Source organism: Scomber japonicus, chromosome 6, assembly GCF_027409825.1.
Source record: "Scomber japonicus isolate fScoJap1 chromosome 6, fScoJap1.pri, whole genome shotgun sequence".
Classification (NCBI taxonomy): Eukaryota; Metazoa; Chordata; class Actinopteri; order Scombriformes; family Scombridae; genus Scomber; species Scomber japonicus.
In genome coordinates, this window is record NC_070583.1 from 23,425,949 (window position 1) to 23,446,942 (window position 20,994).

The 20,994-nt window shown below is 38.1% G+C and overlaps 2 protein-coding genes across 2 annotated transcripts; one reads left to right on the forward strand and one right to left on the reverse strand.

Moving 5' to 3' along the window:
- Positions 1-20: 20 nt before the first annotated feature.
- On the reverse strand, positions 21-11,430 carry LOC128360768 (multidrug and toxin extrusion protein 1-like). The gene is made up of 17 exons (XM_053321266.1): positions 11,262-11,430; positions 5,072-5,173; positions 4,911-4,979; positions 4,663-4,811; positions 4,504-4,546; positions 4,198-4,242; positions 3,780-3,877; positions 3,595-3,692; positions 3,079-3,192; positions 2,935-3,002; positions 2,724-2,832; positions 2,007-2,082; positions 1,532-1,601; positions 1,312-1,444; positions 1,056-1,150; positions 930-972; positions 21-466 (listed from the first exon to the last, which is right to left on the reverse strand). The coding sequence occupies exons 1-17, from the start codon at positions 11,391-11,393 to the stop codon at positions 273-275; spliced, it is 1,638 nt and encodes a 545-aa protein (XP_053177241.1). The 5' UTR covers positions 11,394-11,430; the 3' UTR covers positions 21-272.
- Positions 11,431-11,961: 531 nt separating this feature from the next.
- Positions 11,962-20,982, forward strand: LOC128359895 (multidrug and toxin extrusion protein 1-like). Its single transcript, XM_053320211.1, has 11 exons — positions 11,962-12,161; positions 17,662-17,759; positions 17,854-17,967; positions 18,065-18,132; positions 18,331-18,439; positions 18,530-18,605; positions 18,713-18,782; positions 18,940-19,072; positions 19,185-19,279; positions 20,224-20,328; positions 20,617-20,982. Exons 1-11 carry the CDS (start codon positions 11,962-11,964, stop codon positions 20,908-20,910), a joined length of 1,362 nt encoding a protein of 453 aa, XP_053176186.1. The 3' UTR covers positions 20,911-20,982.
- The last annotated feature ends 12 nt before the right edge of the window (positions 20,983-20,994 follow it).

Genomic DNA, 20,994 nt, shown 5'->3' on the forward strand with positions numbered 1-20,994 from the left:
TTAGTTTGATTTGTTGTGGACACATACATAAAATTGGTAAATTTGCTGTGAAATATTGTGACTGAATTCTTTAAGCATTCATTCGGTGATCATGAACTTTTTCTCTTTGTGTGCCTTCCATCTGCTTTCTGCTGATCTGCAGTCGTGCCTGTCTACTGCAGGTCCTGCTTTGACATCATGTAATGCAAACATCTGCATCACATTGTGCACTGGTGGCTTAATATCAAAGCTATTCCACTGAATACAACAGACTTTGCTCATGTCCATGTACCCTAGTGGGTTACTAGTAGGTTAATAATGACTCCAGCAGCCAGGATGAACAGCATGCCAGCAAGAGCCAGACCCCTACGCACAACCAGAGTAGTATAGGGGAGCTCGCCTTCCACTGCTGGTTCCACCTCAGTCTCAACCAGGTCCATCATATCTGTTTGGCCCTCTGACTCTCCCAAATCATCTGGTCGGGAATCTGGACATACATATGCAAATGTAACTGTCAAATCTTGTCAGTGAAACATTGTGACCCTTGAATTGAAAGCTTGTAACACGCATTTTTGTCAAAAATGAGTTAAAGTTTTGAAACTTCACTATTGTAGATTTTTATCAAAGACACTGTAAACAACTCTGTTAAATGCCAAACAAGTTGAGGTTCATTTTAAAAATTTAAAAAATCTTCCTTGGACTAGTGAAAAGCTTTATTTAGCTTTATTTTATTTAATCATTATAAGCTTCCACACGGCTTGGTTTTTGTCCCGCAGACACACAATGATAAGAGTGACTACATTTCAAGCTCAGTATATGATCATGATACTACATTTCTTAGAGGCTGAACTCACAGGGAAGAATGTATAATATCCTGTGCTGTATAGGATGAGATGTTTTATATTCTCTAGCAGTATAAAATGCTTACATTGCTGCATAATCTTTCTTACCCATGTCTATAGAGCTTCCACTCACTCCAGCTCTGATCTGAGCCTGGAAGAAGAACAATGCACAAACATTTTATTCATAAAGAATTTGCCTCAAGTCATTTAGAGTGGGAAATATAATGTGCTAACCTCTTGTGTTGCTTTCTTCCAATCCATCCTCAACAGGTAGATAATAAAGAAAGAGCACTGCAGAAACACACATGTTAACAAGCCTGTCCACAGACCTGGAGGGGAGATAAAGCCATTTTTACATCCCATTTAGGGAGTAGCAAACAGATGTTGATGTTGTGGTTAATGCATGAAAAAAGGACATAAAATTACCAGTTAGACAACAATATGGCACATAACTGCTGAAGGATGGAAAAATCTCTGCTGTAAATCTTACCCATTATTCCTAATTTGGCTGCAAACATCAGTGGTACTCCAATAGCAAAACCAATACCATAGTAACCCACAATGTTGACAACAGCCCCAACTTTCTGTTTACCTGCTCCTCTTATAATGCCTCCTGAGGTAGCCTAGTCACACAAACAGAATAAAGAGGTGGTAAGATGTGCTCAAAAAATCACAAGATCTTATTTGGACATAATGAAAGTCATACTTACTGATAATGCATCTAGGGTTAAGAATGGAGCATAAAAAGACATAATATCTGCAACCCTCTGTCTGATTTGTCTGTTGGTAAAGAAGAACAACTTTAAATTTGGTTTGAGAGAGGTGACAAATGATAAGAATATTAGATTTGTGTGTGTTATACTTGAGCTCTGTGCAATATTATATTATCTTAGTATCTTTGTATTGCCATTTTGTCTCAATTCAATAATTCTTCACAGCATAATTCAGCATAGCTGTCAAGAGCATTGACCTCAGCTTAATATTTAAAAGAATATGTAAGCAAAGGTTACTGTTTACTGTGTATGCAATAACTGACATAAAGGTGAAAGGTAATTTAAGAGACCTGTTATCTCTTCCTGACCTGATGACTCTGTATGTGCCAACACTTTGAGTAGTGGGTAAGGTAATGAATACAGTTTTGATCACAAAAACACATAATAGAGATATACACAAGGATATACTCACTCATCATTTGTAAAGACATAAGAGATATGGTCCTTCAAGCTCCCAATCAGAATTGCCACACATATAGAGATTGACCCTGTGATAAATGGTAACAGACTTTAATGTGGTTTGAATTATCCACTAGTTGCATCATTCACAATATTATGATTTATTTCCTGCAAACCTCTCACTTATTAAATTCACACTGTTGGACAACCACAGCCTCACACTGTTGGACAATGAGTAGCTTTGTGTCACAGGATCAGGATCAGCTGTTTAGGACTGTATTTGTTTATGTTTAACTCTCCTGTCATTTCAGATCTTGCCACTCCCTGTCCTGCAATCACCTCGTTCCCCTCACCTGAGCTTCCCTGCCCTCTTCCACTGCTGGCCCTCATCATCATCATCATCATCATCATCATCATCATCATCATCATCATCATCACCACCATCTCTCAGTTTAGTTAGCTTTTTAGTTTGAAGTCTAGCTTTTGTTTCGTGAGTTAATACATTTTTGGTTTGGGGCACTTGATTTTCATCTGATTCGTGCTTTTGGATACTGGGACATTACAGCTGTGCTCCTAAGTTCTTTAACTTTCAAGCAAATCTTGCAGTAATTCATTGAGCAAAATTATAATTAAGTAACAATAATTACAGTATTATCTTACCTTGAAATAGATAGAATTTTTATAAGATAATAACACATGACAGATAAATAGTGCTTAAGAGCTTACCAACCTCCACAGAATATTGCTATTTTAGCAGACCGCTTGGCCTGCTCTGTTTCTCCAGCTCCCAAGGCATGTCCAACTCTCACATTGCCTGCCACACTGAACCCCAGAGGAAACTAATGACAAAAAATGAACCTGTTGTTCACTACATGCATTATAGTTCAATTCACCCAATAAGAATGCATTGATTATTCAGCGATATAAAATGCAGCAATTACCATGTAAGCAACATTGGATACTTGGAACATAACAGACTGAGCTCCGAGTTCTGTCTCACTTATCAGACCTATCAATGTAAAACAAAAGTTCAATTTCAGACCCACTTTAGTTCATACTTCATAAATGCTGTAATGTCACATTACCTGCTAGAAAACCTCCAATCTCATACGTCCACCACTCAACACACATCATGACCATGCTGGGGATGGCCAAGTAGATGTATGAGCGCCAATCCCGCAGGCATTCTTTAGACCAACCTGGGTAGTCAAAAAATGAATGATTCATTCAGTAAATCAGTTTATCAATTAAACTGTACATGAATGTATCTATAGAATGTAAATGAACGTAAATGAATGAATGAATGAATCAATCAATCAATTGTTTACTTTTGGCAATATTATTAAAAAACACTACAGTCATACTCTGGGTGGAAATACATATTTGATTATCATATTCATGTATTCACTACTCACTATAAAAACTTTTTTAATCTAATGTTTCTCCTGAGCTACAGCTTTATTAAACTGTCAAACCACATTTCTCCCACTCTGAGTTGTATTCATTGCTGTAATGACTCATTATAACACATGCTGAGAGACACTACTGGAGCCTCTAATTATATATACAACTCGCTCCTTCAATGCAAATATTGTGCTCACCTCCCCAAGTGGCCTTGTGAAGACCTTTCCATATGATATAAGCATAGAGAATCCCAGCCAGGGAAAACTGAGAAATTGTGTTGGCAGCAGCAGAACCTCTGTATAAAGTATTTCACTGTGTGAGGCGAGCAATGATAATGATACTGAAGGAAGAAGCCATATGCGATTCAAAAGGCAATACTCACTTTATTCCCAGATTGAATTGGAAGAGAAGGATGTAGTTCATGAGTGCATTAAGGAGATTGACCACAACGCCTGTGATCACCTCTGGCCATATGATGCCCTGAAAGTGCCAGATATTCTTGTGATTAGATGGGGCATTACTAAAGTGAGAATCAAAAAAGGAGCCCAGACTTCATTGTCATCTGTATACCAAAATTCCTTGTGCAAATATAGAAATCAGGGAACACCAGTTTAATCTTTAATGTCACATTAATGTGCAGCCTTGAGCTACACTGTGGTAAAATGAATAGAAAGCTGCCAAGTAGAATTTTTCAGAATATTTAATGTTATCCAATTGTGGATAAAAGGAAGCAAATCACAGACTATCACTCAATCATATTAATCAGTTATTTAATGTTCACTCACTGATTATGGATTTACCTGGTTTTGCAGATATTTTGTTTCCAATGAATACATGAATGTAGCCTAGTAAAGACAGAACAGAGAAAGAAAAAAAGAAACAAAGTTACATATACTGTATGTGGACACAATAGGCTTTTCATATATTAATTTTAACAGATTAGTAGGATCAATTGGAGCATCCCAACTGGGCAAAGTGTAATAACACATCCTATATCACACAAACACAAACACTCATTCAGAACTACATCTACAGTACGGGCAATTTAGGTATTCCTTTCACCTGAACAGCACGTGTGTGAGGAGGAAGAGGTTTGAAATACTCACAGGAAGTGCTGGCATAAAGATATTCACATACGTCTGAGACAACCTGGAGAGAGATTAACCAACAGAATCAATAATTCACACGATCACAAAAGCAAGAATGACAATGTAAAGACAACTAACTAGAGCAGTAGGAGAGAAGTCAATTTTGAGATGGCTGACCTGGCGACCTCTGGCTCCTGTCTGACCGCCAACAAGATGTTCTCTGTGTTGACAAGAAGTGCCCAGCAGGGGAAACATGCCAGTAACAATATAAGGATCCCCCGCTGCAGAAGGACCCCAACTTTCAGGAAATTGCGGCTCCCAAAGGTCTATAAGAAGAAAGTATATATTTATTTTTATACCACCACTTTTTTCTTTAATTAAAAGACACTGAAAATCTGGTGAAAAAAGGTGTGACAGGCACATACCTGAGAAATCAGTGTGTCACACGCTGATGCTAAACCAACGCCAATAGATATACCTGTAACATTAATAACCTGGGGATATAACAAATATCGGTTGATTACGCTCTGTTGCTCAATTGGTTTAATTTTACAATGTCACAGTAAGACTATAATATTATACTTACTGATATGGCTAAAGACACTCCTGCCAGCTCTACCGTTCCCAAATGGCCACAGAAAACAGTACTGACAAAACCCACAGCCAAAGACATGAGCTGGGCTATCATCTAAGAGAAAAGTCAAAATGAATGAAAATCAGCTGACTATTGAGACATCATGAGGCTGTGATTATTGGTTTGTAGGGGTGTGACGATACACTCAGCTCACGAGACGATACACGATATTGGGTTCACAAGAACAAGACGAGACGAGATTTTAACACTATTTTTAAGAAAACTTCAATGACAAAATATATGACTGGAAAATAGTCTTTTATTTGACTGAAAGTCACAAAATGCAAAACAATGCAGGTGCATTTTGAAAATAATCATCTTGTTATGAATGTCAGGCTGAAATGTTATGATGGAGGCTGAAATGGGACACTTGTCATGACAAATTTATTAGGAACCTAATTAAATTCTGAAAAATAAATACAATTGTTTTGTGTTCTTACAGATTCTGTGATAGACTGAAAAGTTTTGGGGTCTTATAGAAAATGTGAAGGCATCCGGACAGCTTCTGCTATGAACCAAGTACACTGTCTGCTGACCAGGTGGATGATCCCTTGAGCATTAGTCTGTCTCCAGAAAGGAGCAACAAGAAAGCTGCTGAGGATATGGTCGTTACCTTCTGGAGAGACCATCTCTGCATAAGTTAATTGAAAGTACAGTGTACAAGGAAACTGATGCATCAACTTATGTATTAGAACTAATACCTTTTTATTTCATTAGAAAATATGGTCATGTACCACCTTGAGATTGTTGAAAGATAAAATGCTTATTATAAATGAATTGCTGTGAGAGTCATTCAGTTTTTTGACGCTTTAGTTTTGAGAAGTTTCATGTACATGTTAATTGGACAAACTATCGCTTATAATGCTTTGCTGTTTCTCTCTCTCTGTCTCTCTGAAAGTCTGAAGTCAGAAACCGAAATTAACCCACACCGGAGATTTGAATGAAGCAGGTGCTTCTTTAAACGTTTGTCTCTCAACTCCTCTGCTAGTGCTGGCCATGCTTCTGTGTGTGAGCTGTACTTTGAACCCAGTTCCAGTTATAACAGTGTGAGAGCGCGCACACACACACACACACACACAGTGGCCTGTAAAGCATCAATGCAAAATTAATTGCAAAACCGGGTTAATATAGTACCGTTACATCCCTAGTGTGTATGAGAGCGTTTCAGTTGTGTGTGTGAGAGCATTTCAGTTGTGTGTGTGTGAGAGTGTTTCAGTAGTGTGTGTGGGAGTGTTTCAGTGGTGTGTGTGTGGGTGTGTTTCAGTAGTGTGTATGAGAGTGTTTCAGTTGTGTGTGTGTGTGAGTGTTTCAGTAGTGTGTATGAGAGTGTTTCAGTAGTGTGTGGGTGTTTCAGTAGCGTGTATGAGAGTGTTTCAATAGTGTGTGTGTGTGTGTGTGTGTGTGTGTGAGAGTGTTTCAGTAGTGTGTATGAGAGTGTTTCAGTAGTGTGTGTGTGTGTGTGTGTGTGTGTGTGTGTGTGTGTGTGTGTGTGTGTGTGTGTGTGTGAGTGTTTCAGTAGTGTGTATGAGAGTGTTTCAGTAGTGTGTATGAGAGTGCTTCAGTAGTGTGTATGAGAGCATTTCAGTAGTGTGTGTGAGAGCATTTCAGTAGTGTGTGTGAGAGCATTTCAGTAGTGTGTGTGAGAGTGTTTCAGTTGTGTGTGTGTGAGAGTGTTTCAGTAGTGTGTATGAGAGCGTTTCAGTTGTGTGTGTTAGAGCATTTCAGTTGTGTGTGTGTGAGAGTGTTTCAGTAGTGTGTGTGGGAGTGTTTCAGTGGTGTGTGTGTGGGTGTGTTTCAGTAGTGTGTATGAGAGTGTTTCAGTAGTGTGTATGAGAGTGTTTCAGTAGTGTGTGGGTGCTTCAGTAGTGTGTATGAGAGTGTTTCAATAGTGTGTGTGTGTGTGTGTGTGTGTGTGTGTGTGTGTGTGTGAGAGAGTGTTTCAGTAGTGTGTATGAGAGTGATTCAGTAGTGTGTGTGTGTGTGTGTGTGTGTGAGTGTTTCAGTAGTGTGTATGAGAGTGTTTCAGTAGTGTGTATGAGAGCATTTCAGTAGTGTGTGTGAGAGTGTTTCAGTTGTGTGTGTGTGAGAGTGTTTCAGTAGTGTGTATGAGATTGTTTCAGTTGTGTGTGTGTGAGAGTGTTTCAGTAGTGTGTATGAGATTGTTTCAGTTGTGTGTGTGTGTGAGTGTTTCAGTAGTGTGTATGAGAGTGTTTCAGTAGTGTGTATGAGAGCGTTTCAGTTGTGTGTGTGTGTGTGTGTGTGTGTGTGAGAGTGTTTCAGTAGTGTGTGTGAGAGTGTTTCAGTAGTGTGTATGAGTGTTTCAGTAGTGTGTGTGTTTCAGTAGTGTGTATGAGAGCATTTCAGTTGTGTGTGTGTGAGAGAGTGTTTTAGTAGTGTGTGTGAGAGTGTTTCAGTAGTGTGTATGAGAGCATTTCAGTTGTGTGTGTGTGTGAGAGAGTGTTTTAGTAGTGTGTGTGAGAGTGTTTCAGTAGTGTGTATGAGAGCATTTCAGTTGTGTGTATGAGAGCATTTCAGATGTGTGTGTGTGAGAGAGAGTGTTTCAGTAGTGTGTATGAGTGTTTCAGTTGTGTGTGTGTGAGTGTTTCAGTAGTGTGTATGAGAGTGTTTCAGTTGTGTGTGTGAGAGAGTGTTTCAGTTGTGTGTGTGTGAGAGTGTTTCAGTAGTGTGTGTGAGAGTGTTTCAGTAGTGTGTATGAGATTGTTTCAGTTGTGTGTGTGTGTGTGTGTGTTTCAGTTGTGTGTGTGTGTGTGTGTGTGTGTGTGTGTGTGTGTGTGAGTGTTTCAGTAGTGTGTATGAGAGTGTTTCAGTAGTGTGTATGAGAGCGTTTCAGTTGTGTGTGTGTGTGAGAGAGTGTTTCAGTAGTGTGTATGAGTGTTTCAGTAGTGTGTGTGTTTCAGTAGTGTGTATGAGAGCATTTCAGTTGTGTGTGTGAGAGAGAGTGTTTTAGTAGTGTGTGTGAGAGTGTTTCAGTAGTGTGTATGAGAGCATTTCAGTTGTGTGTATGAGAGCATTTCAGATGTGTGTGTGTGAGAGAGAGTGTTTCAGTAGTGTGAGAGTGTTTCAGTTGTGTGTGTGTGTGAGTGTTTCAGTAGTGTGTATGAGAGTGTTTCAATAGTGTGTATGAGAGTGTTTCAGTTGTGTGTGTGAGAGAGTGTTTCAGTTGTGTGTGTGTGAGAGTGTTTCAGTAGTGTGTATGAGAGTGTTTCAGTAGTGTGTGTGAGAGTGTTTCAGTTGTGTGTGTGTGTGAGTGTTTCAGTAGTGTGTATGAGAGTGTTTCAGTAGTGTGTATGAGAGTGTTTCAGTTGTGTGTGTGTGTGTTTCAGTTGTGTGTGTGTGTGTGTGTGTTTCAGTAGTGTGTATGAGAGTGTTTCAGTAGTGTGTATGAGAGCGTTTCAGTTGTGTGTGTATGTGTGAGTGTTTCAGTAGTGTGTGTGAGAGTGTTTCAGTAGTGTGTGAGTGTTTCAGTAGTGTGTGTGTTTCACTAGTGTGTATGAGAGCATTTCAGTTGTGTGTGTGTGTGAGAGTGTTTCAGTAGTGTGTATGAGAGCATTTCAGTTGTGTGTATAAGAGCATTTCAGTTGTGTGTGTGTGTGAGAGAGAGCATTTCAGTAGTGTGTATGAGAGCATTTCAGTTGTGTGTGTGTGAGAGAGAGCATTTCAGTAGTGTGTATGAGAGCATTTCAGTTGTGTGTGTGTGTGTGAGAGAGTGTTTCAGTAGTGTGTATGAGACTGTTTCAGTTGTGTGTGTGTGTGTTTCAGTTGTGTGTGTGTGTGTTTCAGTAGTGTGTATGAGAGTGTTTCAGTAGTGTGTATGAGAGCGTTTCAGTTGTGTGTGTATGTGTGAGTGTTTCAGTAGTGTGTGTGAGAGTGTTTCAGTAGTGTGTGAGTGTTTCAGTAGTGTGTGTGTTTCAGTAGTGTGTATGAGAGCATTTCAGTTGTGTGTGTGTGTGAGAGTGTTTTAGTAGTGTGTGTGAGAGTGTTTCAGTAGTGTGTATGAGAGCATTTCAGTTGTGTGTATGAGAGCATTTCAGATGTGTGTGTGTGTGTGAGAGAGAGTGTTTCAGTAGTGTGTATGAGTGTTTCAGTTGTGTGTGTGTGAGTGTTTCAGTAGTGTGTATGAGAGTGTTTCAGTTGTGTGTGTGAGAGTGTTTCAGTTGTGTGTGTGTGAGAGTGTTTCAGTAGTGTGTATGAGTGTTTCAGTAGTGTGTATGAGAGTGTTTCAGTTGTGTGTGTGAGTGTTTCAGTAGTGTGTGTGAGAGTGTTTCAGTAGTGTGTGAGTGTTTCAGTAGTGTGTGTGTTTCAGTAGTGTGTATGAGAGCATTTCAGTTGTGTGTGTGTGTGAGAGTGTTTTAGTAGTGTGTGTGAGAGTGTTTCAGTAGTGTGTATGAGAGCATTTCAGTTGTGTGTATGAGAGCATTTCAGTTGTGTGTGTGTGTGAGAGAGTGTTTCAGTAGTGTGTATGAGAGTGTTTCAGTTGTGTGTGTGTGTGTTTCAGTTGTGTGTGTGTGTGTGTGTGTGTGTTTCAGTAGTGTGTATGAGAGTGTTTCAGTAGTGTGTATGAGAGCGTTTCAGTTGTGTGTGTATGTGTGAGTGTTTCAGTAGTGTGTGTGAGAGTGTTTCAGTAGTGTGTGAGTGTTTCAGTAGTGTGTATGAGAGCATTTCAGTTGTGTGTGTGTGTGAGAGAGTGTTTTAGTAGTGTGTGTGAGAGTGTTTCAGTAGTGTGTATGAGAGCATTTCAGTTGTGTGTATGAGAGCATTTCAGTTGTGTGTGTGTGTGAGAGAGTGTTTCAGTAGTGTGTATGAGTGTTTCAGTTGTGTGTGTGTGTGAGTGTTTCAGTAGTGTGCATGAGAGTGTTTCAGTAGTGTGTATGAGTGTTTCAGTTGTGTGTGTGTGTGTGTGAGAGAGTGTTTCAGTAGTGTGTATGAGTGTTTCAGTAGTGTGTGTAAGCATATCATTTTTCAGTTGTGTGTGTAAGCATATCATTTTTCAGTTGTGTGTATGAGAGTTGTGTATGTAAAAGCATTTGGCCTGTATGTGTTTCAGTATATTGTATGAGTATTTTTTGTTTCATATGTGTATGTGAGACTTTTCTACATTCATTGCTGCAGTTCTGGACTTTTAGCTTAATGCCACAGTTGTTTTGGACTCTTTCCTCACCTTTGCTGGTTTACTCTTTTCCGTGCGTCCATGAGAATGTGAGTATTGAGTTATTATTCTGTTGTAATTAGTGTAAAAGTGGTGGTGTTTTATATTGTAACTTCTCATGTATAAATGACATAATGATATAAAGGACCCTCACACATTTCTTTAACTTATCATTTGTGTCTATTATGTCAGTGGTAGTGATGACAGGTGTCTCTGAGCTAAACTGGCCCTTTATTGATATTTCTTTAGAGCTATGAGGATTAAATTTGGTTCATGTACTATTTATCATTGTATGAATTTCATGCCACATTGATATGTTTATTATTTTTGTATAAGCCTAATCTCTTTTTTGTTTACATTTAATCTGTTTTGTGTAGTAACCACACATAGGAGCATTAAAAGACCAGCAATACATGAGTGGCATATCAGTGTGTGTGTGTGTGTGTGTGTGTGTGTGTGTGTGTGTGTGTGTGTGTGTCATAACTGGAGTAATTGACATATTCTTATCATTACTGTTCTTACCAGACAACCTGTGGAGAGTGTAGTAATATACAGAATTAGCGATTAAGAGTTCAATCATCTATCCTTCCTGAGGTCACACGTTTGGGATTCAGTAAACCAACACCACGTTTACAGTATGTCTGAATAATGTCCCTAATGGGCCCTCATAGAAAACCGACCGTCTTTTTTTGTTTATTTGGCAGCCGGCGTGATGCCTGTCTGCTGAATACTGCTTCGGGATATAGCATTCACCTCGACGAGGTATATCATCATGTTTTAATATCGATATTGATATTAGATCTCGTGGGACGAGATCTCGTCACACCCCCGTTGGTTTGTACAGTGGCATTTCATCAGTTAAAGCTGTCCATATATTGGAGAAGTTTAAAACGTGAGTTTAAAGTGAGATAAACTTATTTTTTTTAATCAGTGATCAGTTTTCTGTTTGGACAATAAAATATAGACTATACTTACCACTGGTCCAGCAAGTTTAAGTAACTCTCTGACTTCTGCCTTGAACCCGACAGGGATCAACATGCGGACATGTCTTAACACAAAACATTCCCTCCATGAAGAAAGAGTTGAGCTCTCTGTGGTGGTCTCCATGGTTGCCTGTTGCTCTATTCACTGAGAGTGTTGCTGATTTAGGCTCCTTTTCCCTTCATATCATGAATGAAAGCTGAAGCACCGTAAATCCACCGACTTCCTGTGAGTCAGTCAGTGGTAACAAAGGTCACTCTTAAATGCAGACATGCCTCGTAAACAGCAACACGGACCATTCAGGACGCTTTACTCTCGCACGCGCAGCATTGATAGTGACACAAACACACGCGCTGTCACTCTATAGCGCGCACTCCTGCTCGCTCCAGATTCCGGGACTGGAAATGGTGTCAATTAGCGGGCGTCAGGGAGAGTTGGGGTGTATGTAAATTGGAAATGAATACAACAGTTAAGTAGACACAGGAGTGTAGGCTATATGAAGCTTTTAACAGATGCAATGACAGTGAAATAAAAATGGCCAATAATGACCAAGTCACGAATGCTGGCTTTCAAGTAGTTAAGCTGGTACACCTCAGAAACCATCAGGTGCTGGGAACCTACTGGGATTCCCGCATCTACACGGTTGAAAGAGGAGTGGTGTACTAAATGTACTCTGTCATTCCTATACACCGAAATGGCTCAGTCCGGCAAGTCCACCGCACAAATGAGGAAAGCTTTGGTTTCAGATGCTCCTGACCAGCATGGTGTCACTCCCACTGTCTCAGATACACTGCCAGCCTCGGAGGATGACTCGGACGACGGAGAGTGGATCCTGTTGCCTAGGATACCACCAGATATGGCCCGACCTGACCTCAGTGGGCCTACCAGTCGCAAGCCCTAAGTATCAAACCCTGTGCCGTGGCCACCATCCAAATCCTCATGTCCCCGAATGAACTCTGCCATTGTCGCCAATGCAGTTTGGGGGTGGTGGGGGCGTATGTAGCCATGGGACCACCCCAGGGACTGTATTAAGGCCTCTTGTGTGTAGTTGATGGCAACCTCCGGATACTATTTATAATCAGGCAGAGATCAGACGGCCGAGTGTTGTATAGGGTCCTCATTTACCTGGCTAGTGGGTAACGCTAGAAACGAGCAGCTGGTATGTGTTGTATTCCTGGTTTTAAACTGTTTTTAACATAAATTATTATTATTATTATCATCCAGTGCCTTACTACTTTTATCGGTAATAATCGGTAATAGGCGGGATGCATAGTAGAACGGGCAGAACAGTGAGTGACGCCAGCACTGGTAATACGTGGCCGGTGTTTCGAATTAACTGGTGACCGTGTTAACTGGTGACTTTCGCGTAGATGTCATAGACTGTATGGTAGGTGTTCAACTAAAATGACTTTATAGTTTAATCACTTTTCATCTGTGTTTAAAATCTAAGTATCTAACTATTTATGCAAGTATAATTGTGTTCAGAAGACTCATTCACCTCTCGTAACTTATCTTGAAATGTGAGAAAGTCACCTGTTAACACGGTCACCAGTTAGACCGAAACACCGGCCGGCTACAAACATTTTGGGGTAATGTGATATGCTTTTGTATTTGATTGTATTTTAATATAGCCTAAAATGATTCTACTTTTTAGTATTTGTTTTTATTATGCAATGTACATTTTGTCAAATTTAATATTTTGGAGGGTAACTTTTTTTGTCTCTTTTCAGAGCTCGGTGCACCTTGGGTTGTCAGCCGTTGTTCTTATGTTTATTTTATTGTCTTTTATTCGTTGTTGTTTTTTATTATTGCGGCTGTTTTTATTTATTTATTTAAAACCTGAGCCAAAGCACATTTTATCTCCCAACAGGGAGTGGTGGATTGGGGAAAGACTGAGACTGGTCAATGGGAGACAATTATTACATGTTTTTATTTATGAGAAAGCTATAGGACACAGTGTTTTAATTGCATGGAGTGTTTTTTATTTATTTATAATGTATGTGTGTATATAGTCCCACCTTATGTCCAAGCCTTTTATGATTGTTATACTGCCTAATTAGTCTGCTTTAATCCCCACTAACTGTATGTACATCAACCACATGTTTACATTAAACTATTGTTTGCTCTCCAATTGATGTATTCATTTACGGGCCTCACTTGGGGTTGTTGTAGTCATGGGCAGTAGACAGTAGTTCAGCCCACACATAATACAAATACTACAGATAGTACTACAAATTACGTGAAATTTTCATTCAGATTTTGAATATAACACTGGATACGATAGCCTATCTAAATATTACATTTAACAAGTGAATAGGTTTGTTATTACTATTACAAGTATGATAAAAGCTCCAATGTAACACATACATGTTTTAATGCTGATTTGTATCACTAGATGGAGCCATTTCCCCATTTATAGATTCTGATCCTTTCCTGTTGTTACTCACAAAGTGTCAAGTGATTTCCATTTTATATTGTCTCTATTATATCACAAAGTAAATTAACTTAATCATGAGAACACATATATTAAATGCCCTCAATTTCGCTATTGAATCAACATTTACCATGTTATTCATTACAATGCTTTTCATACTTTATGATCATGATTTACAGGTTTATTTGGTTATTAATGTAAAAAGACAAATTAAGACAAGCTCCATGTAATCAACCATACAAAATTACCTAAAGTTGCATTTACCAGTACTGAATTTCTGAATGTCAGATAATCAAATACATTTTTGCTTTATTGGCAAAGACCACAAGGTTCTTATATATATATATATATATATATTGAGAAATGAGAGTCATGGTTGTTTTTATGGGAAGTTTCTGCCTCCCAGAAAAGGTGAATTATGTGTTTGTTTGTTTTTGTTTTTTTAAAGGCTGAATTAATTTTTATATGATAATATAATCATCATATTTTCTAAATTAAAACCTATGTTAAAAGGGTTTAACATGTAAGTATATAATGTTTTAAAGAGATAATGAAGTTCTCCGAGTTCCGTAAGAGGACATACCCAAGTCTACAATTCATTTGAAATGTTATGCCCTTATAAGGTCAACTAATAAAGCAAAGTGCAATGAAAGTAAACAATTATGCACTGACTGACCCCTTTATATTGTAACTTTGCCACTAAGTCATGTGCTGGCTAGACTTGGTTGTCATTGATTCTGACCACCAATGCATAAACACAATGGAGTGAGTCACATGTAATAAGCAAATGTGAACTCTAAATATTTTATTAAAAGGAAATCACTGATCATTTCCATAGGTGAACTCAAACCCACCTTATGAAACATATGGGGTGTAAACATTTGGAAGAATAGTGCACGATAAGACATGATTTGTTGAGCAGATATATTGAATAAAACAAACTAGTCCCTTTTTCTAACATTACTGTGCTTCAGTACATTTTTTAGGCAGATGTATTTCAGTGGGTGTATAATACACCCTGTTGTAGGAATTACCACACATTTCACTCAATTTATGCTGCTCTGAGATACAATATTGAAGACAATGGTTATGCATAGTACATCCTGTAAGATTTGTGTGAAATTATGCCTCTGTGTGAAAGCCACCTGCACGTTGTCTTCAGATGAAGTTAAAGCTGGCTGACTGATGAACCAGTTCTTGGACCCCTTCTGTTCAGTCTATATATGCTGCCTTTGGGTCAAATTCTGCAGAACTCTAATGTAGACTATCACAGTTATGCAGATGACATGCAGATATACCTAGCACTGTCCCCAGATGACTACAGTCCAATACAGTAATTATGTCACTGTTTAGAGCAAGTTGAACATTTCCTTCAATTAAATCAGGACAAAACTGAATGAACAAAAATTGTGTTTGGCAATAAAGAGAAGAAGTAGTAAACACCTTGAGTCACTGTCTCTAAAAACTAAAGACCAAGTCTTAAACCTTGGCGTGCTGATAGACTCAGATCTGACCTTCAGCAGTCATATCAAATCAATCACCAAAACAGCCTTCTATCAGCTTAAGAACATATCCAGAGTGAAGGGTTTTATGTCTCACACAGACCAGGAGAAGTTGATTCATGCTTTCATCTCCAGTAGACTCGACTACTGTAACGGTCTTCTGACTGGACTCCCACAAAAAAGCATTAAACAGCTGCAGCTCATTCAGATCGCTGCAGCTCGAGTTTTCTCCCAGTCAGCTATAGAATAGATTGTAAAGTTCTGCTACTGGTCTACAAATCACTGAATGGTTTAGGTCCAGAATACATGCAAGACATGTTAATAGAATACAAACCCTGTAGGGCTCTGAGATCTACTCACTCAGGTCAGATAGTAGCCCAGAAACAACACATGGTGAAGCAGCATTTAGTTATTCTGCACACAACTGGAGAAAACTACAGAACTGAAGTCAGCCCCAAATGTGAATATCTTTAATCCAGGTTAAAAAATGTTCTTTTCATGTGCTTATGATTGAGCTCTTTCAAAGCACTTTAAATTTTGATATTTTATTTGGACTGTATGTCCTATTCATGATTTGAATGCAAATCATTATTTTATGATGCACTCTCATATTTTTTTATTTTTATTGTATGTTTTTATTCTTCCAATTCTTACTGTTTATGTTTGTTTTTATGTAAAGCACATTGAGTTGCCTTTGGGTATGAAATGCGCTATATAAATAAAGCTGCCTTGCCTTATCTTAAATACTCTTAAACCATTGCAATGTGTGATTGTTACAAATGATATCCACTTTGCTCCACTGGAGGTGTCAGAGCTCCAATTCTCAGATAATTTGCCTTTGAGATTTTTTGCCCTTTAAATAACCTTTTTAAACATTGAACAGGCTTTTAAATATACATATAACACTGAACAATTTAGCAAATACTTCATGAAACATAATAGAAAAGCTGTGTTGAGCTACATTTCCAACTGAGAAGCAGTTGTGCAGTCCAAGGTTAGATGTTATCTTCTTACTATGATTTTAGGTGGAGCAGTCAAGGCGGAGTAGTCAAGGCATATATATATATATATATATATATATATATATATATATATATATATATTTTTTTTTTTTGATAGGGAAGATAGAAAGATGAATGAGTTCAATTATAAATCTTTCAGGAGCTACACTTAAGCTATTTCTTATTTCTGTACCAGAGTTACCATCCTGAATTCAAAATTTCAGAGCGTCTTCAACAGCTGCCTTCCAAAGAACATGTTCCCTTTTTCAGAGGTGGAAAGTAACTAATTACATTTACTCGCGTTACTGTAATTGAGGAGCTTTTTTGTGTACTTGTACTTTTTAAAGTAGTTTTAAAAATCTGTACTTTTACTTTTACTTAAGTATGTTTTGTGTGAAGTATTGTATTTCGCTACATTTTAAATCACATCCGTTACTGAGTAAAAAATGTTGAATGGCTGAATGTTTTTGTTTTAATTAAAGATAAAGGTATACATTTACAAATTCAGCTTCAATGACAAAATATGTCGACACACAACATTTAAAACATTTATGGAGATATGTGTCATTTTAGTGAAGACCATCCCATAAAACATTTTCAAATCACACAACCATTAAATTGAAGGTGGCATAATTGTGGATTCTGTAAACCCAGAGCGATTTTAGACTTTTTTGGGGGATTTTCTAACACCCCTAAATTTGATCTCAGTACCCCTAAAAATAAATGATTAACCCTCCATAGTCTCTAAATATTGTGTGGGAAACACTGAATGATTATTGGGGGGTTTTAAAACACTTGCAGGGCATTGAATGTCAAATTCTCATTAGGAGCTAAGCCCCTCTAAAGGTCTGATCCCAGTCATACTGCAAATCTATGAATCACTACGGGTCAAAGTCACAAGAGCAATAACTTTTCTTTAAATTACCCAAAGAAGACCAAACTTTTAAATACCCATGTTAAAAGGCTGTGCCCCTGTGCAGCTTTCGCTCAATTCTCTCATTTCCGACGCTGTCCTTTTCACGCATCATGCTCAATGCCTCGTCCTACACGAAGAGTGAGACAGATGACAGCACAACGTCTAATGGACATTTCTTTTAGAGTTTGTTGTGTTGTGTTAGAGTTTATATGTCGCTATGAGAGCTAGCTGCCAGGTGTAACAGGCTGCATGAATGTTACGTTATTGTATCATGCTGGTTAATGATGCTCCCTCTGCTTTAAAAAAAACATTCAGCCATTCAACATTTTACTCAGTAACGGATGTGATTTAAAATGTAGCGAAGTACAATACTTCACACAAAATATAGTTAAGTAAAAGTAACAGTACAGATTTTTAAAACTACTTTAAAAAGTACAAGTACACAAAAAAGCTACTCAATTACAGTAACGCGAGTAAATGTAATTAGTTACTTTCCACCTCTGCTAATATGTATATCTGTATGCACGTGTCTGCCTTACAGTGGATCTGCAGCAGCCAATACCCTGTCTCAGATTTACATCTGTGCTTTTCTGTTTGCTTACATTTGTTGGAAGAAGCTCTATGTCACAACATGGGGAGGTGAGGGATCTGATCTTTGTAATCCCTCACTGCATGCATGTTCATCCTTCATCTTTTTCAGATGACATAATTAAGTGTCTCTCTCCCCCTGCAGGCTGGTCTGTAGAATCACTGCAGGAGTGGGGCTCCTATCTGAAACTGGCCATTCCCAGTACACTAATGAAGTGCTTTGAGTGGTGGATTTATGAATGTGGTGTATTCTTTGCAGGTAATCCACACATTAAAAGTGGTTATTATAAGGCATTTCAAAGCCATAGAGAACATAAAGTAATGACTGTGATGTGTACTTTGTTTCAATTGATCAGGAATGCTGAGTGAAGATGAGCTGGCAGCCCAACATGCTGTGTTAATGGTGTCATTCATAACCTACATGGTATTGTGTATTGGCTGTGTCAGAGTGCTACATTCTCATTCTTCTTCACACCTCAGTCTCCTTTCACAAGTTATAGTTGTAGTTTACACAAGCTCTTAGAAGCAGCTCTTAGAAGCAGCTCTTTTGTGTGACAATGTCCCTCCTTTCTGCTTTCTGTATGTATTAATGTAATGTCTTTTCAAAACGGTGAATCCATAGTTCCCACTTGGTATTCAAGCTGCAGCATGTGCCCGAGTGGGTAATGCTCTCGGTGCAGGAGACACTGCCAGGGCGATCCTCACAAGCAAACTATCCCTCTCTCTCGCAGGTCAGTTTGAAAGATGTTCAGCTGTTGTTGCTTTATTAATAAATCATCATTTAATGTTTAATGCCTTTTTTGATAGCTCCTGTTTTCCAGGTACCTTGGCTGTTGTTGAAGGTATCATACTTATGTCTACCAAGACAGTGATTGGCTACATATTCACCTCTGATGAGTGAGTCTTCACAGCTGCACACTCATTTCAATAACTTTAATATTCAATGTGATTATTAGAGCATAGTTGATACCTGCAGGATCTTTAATTATAAAACTCCATTTCAGGAAGATAATAGGCCTGGTCTCTAACTTGATGAACGCTTATTGTTTCCTTCAGTTCTTTGATGGTCAGGTGGTGAGTCTTACAATTTTTCATTTGTGAAGAGCAGATATTATTTGCATTATGCTACCAAAACTATATCAAAAATCGTAAGTGTATCCACCCTGAGGTGGGTCACCACAATTGGATTGAGAGCACATAATAATTAAAGATGTGTCACTTTCCATCCCAGTGTGTGTGCACAGGCATCTTCTTGGGCACAGGCAAACAGAAGATACCAGCTGTGGCTAATCTCATTGGATACTACGGCATAGGACTTACACTGAGCATCACATTCATGTTTGTTGCAAAATTGAGAGTTTTAGGTGATTATATGAAGTTACCCTTTTTTGTCATTTACTCTTCAGGTCATGAAAAACTAGGGGCTACAGTACATGAGAAGTGCAGCTATGAAGCCTGCTGTGTCTTTCTCCACAGGTTTTTGGCTGGGACTGCTCATTTGTGTCATTTTACAGTCCACCTTCTATATCATTGTCATATTCAAGCTGAACTGGAAGAGAATGACAGAGGAGGTAAGGAAGTGAACATTCTGGATCATGCAGTGCCTAAAATATTTAACGTATTACCACGGAATCAGTTCCTAAGACAAATTTGAATTGCTATTTCTTAATTCATAAGAATAGGTAAGGCAAGGCAGCTTTATTTATTTGGCGCATTTCATACAAAGGGCAACTCAATGTGCTTTACATGATTTAACAGTAAGAATTGGAAGCATAAAAACATACAATTAAAAAAATAAAAACCAATTATAATAAAAGGGAAAAAAGTGTAATTGAATCGTAAACATTGGAAACATTCAAACATACAATTAAAAAAAAAACAATTATCATAAAAATAAAACAAAATCTGGAAAAATAGAAACAGAGGAAGAAAACAAAAAGCTAGACTAAAATAAACATAAAATATGAGAATTCAACATAAAATAATGATTTGCATTAAAATTATTAAAAGAACATACAGTGCAAATCAGGGTTATTAACTAAAACTAGCAATGAAAAAATAATTTAGTTAACCGAAATTAAAATAAAAACTACAATGAACAATGTAAAACTAACTAAAACTAAACTGAACTGCAGATAAATTCAGCTTCGTTTTCATTGTCATTTGGTTTTCTCCCTCAATTACTTCCTGTCCTGCAGTAGCCGTGGTTAAAGAATGAAATTAAAAAGGACTTGATGATAAACCATATTTGGTGTCACACATTCTTTCATCCTTTTCAGCTTCTACAAGTCAAGGCTTTCTCTTAATACCTGAAAAACTCAAATTAAGACTAAAACTACATAAAAACTAAACTGAAACTAGTCAATTCCTCAAAATAAAAACTGAACTAAAACTACTAAATCACTTAACATTCATCATTTAAAGTGCTTTACAGGAGCTCAATCATAAGCATGTGAAAAGAGAAATAATACAGAGAGATTGGCAGTTATACATTTTTGTATCTTCTTGTTTGCAGGCTCTGAAACGAGCTCAGAACACACACATGACATTAATAAGCACAGCTGAACTATCAGACGCTGCAGGTGCCAACACTGCTGAACTGATAGCAATCAATGGAAGTGTGAGTGGCATGTTATACTTAATACTGACAAAATGTAAATGAAGTTGTTAGTGTGATGGAGACTGTGTAATGATACTACATGTAAATGAATGAATGTTTTATTATCTGGTAATTGTTCTTTATGTACCTGCCAAGGGACTGCAGATGGAAATGAGTTAATGGATACATCTGACATAAATTAGCTCTTCTCATTGTGTGATTAATGTTTCTGTAATATATAAAGTGTAATATTGTGATCATTTGCTTTCATTGTCTCATATGAATAAAAATTCTATATTTTCTCCCAAGTCAGTGGATGACTCCATGTCTGTGAGTACTAAGTGTCATGACGGGGACACAGAGACACAGCGTGGACATGTGGTCCAGCAGGTTAAGACTGATCGTCTCTCCACTGCCCAGCTGATTCTCAGGCGAGGCCTCACTATGTTTGCGGCTGTTGTTCTTCTGGTTGTGGGAGCATGTGTGCACTTCCTTGTGCCCTTGCCAGAAACCCTGTCTTCAGAGGCCAACTTTACAATGGACTGGATCAATACTACATATCCTCCTGATCAATTCTTTTCTACTACTCTGGTCCCCAAATGAAAAGTCAGATTCATCTTGAGAGCCCAAGACAATCATGATGTTTCTGTTTAATGTCAAAAATACAGCACAAAGGATGTAAAACTG

Bases quoted from the DNA above. Each gene is read 5' to 3' on its own strand.
- LOC128360768 (XM_053321266.1), bottom strand. From the start codon at position 11,393: ATGGAGACCACCACAGAGAGCTCAACTCTTTCTTCATGGAGGGAATGT. The intron at 3,693-3,779 runs GTGAGTATTGCC...TACTTTATACAG, and splicing joins CAATTCAATCTGGGAATAAA to AGGTTCTGCTGCTGCCAACA. The intron at 1,445-1,531 runs GTAAGTATGACT...TTGTGTGACTAG, and splicing joins TAACCCTAGATGCATTATCA to GCTACCTCAGGAGGCATTAT.
- LOC128359895 (XM_053320211.1), top strand. From the start codon at position 11,962: ATGGCTCAGTCCGGCAAGTCCACCGCACAAATGAGGAAAGCTTTGGTT. The intron at 18,440-18,529 runs GTCAGTTTGAAA...CCTGTTTTCCAG, and splicing joins ACTATCCCTCTCTCTCGCAG to GTACCTTGGCTGTTGTTGAA. The intron at 19,073-19,184 runs GTGATTATATGA...CTTTCTCCACAG, and splicing joins TGCAAAATTGAGAGTTTTAG to GTTTTTGGCTGGGACTGCTC.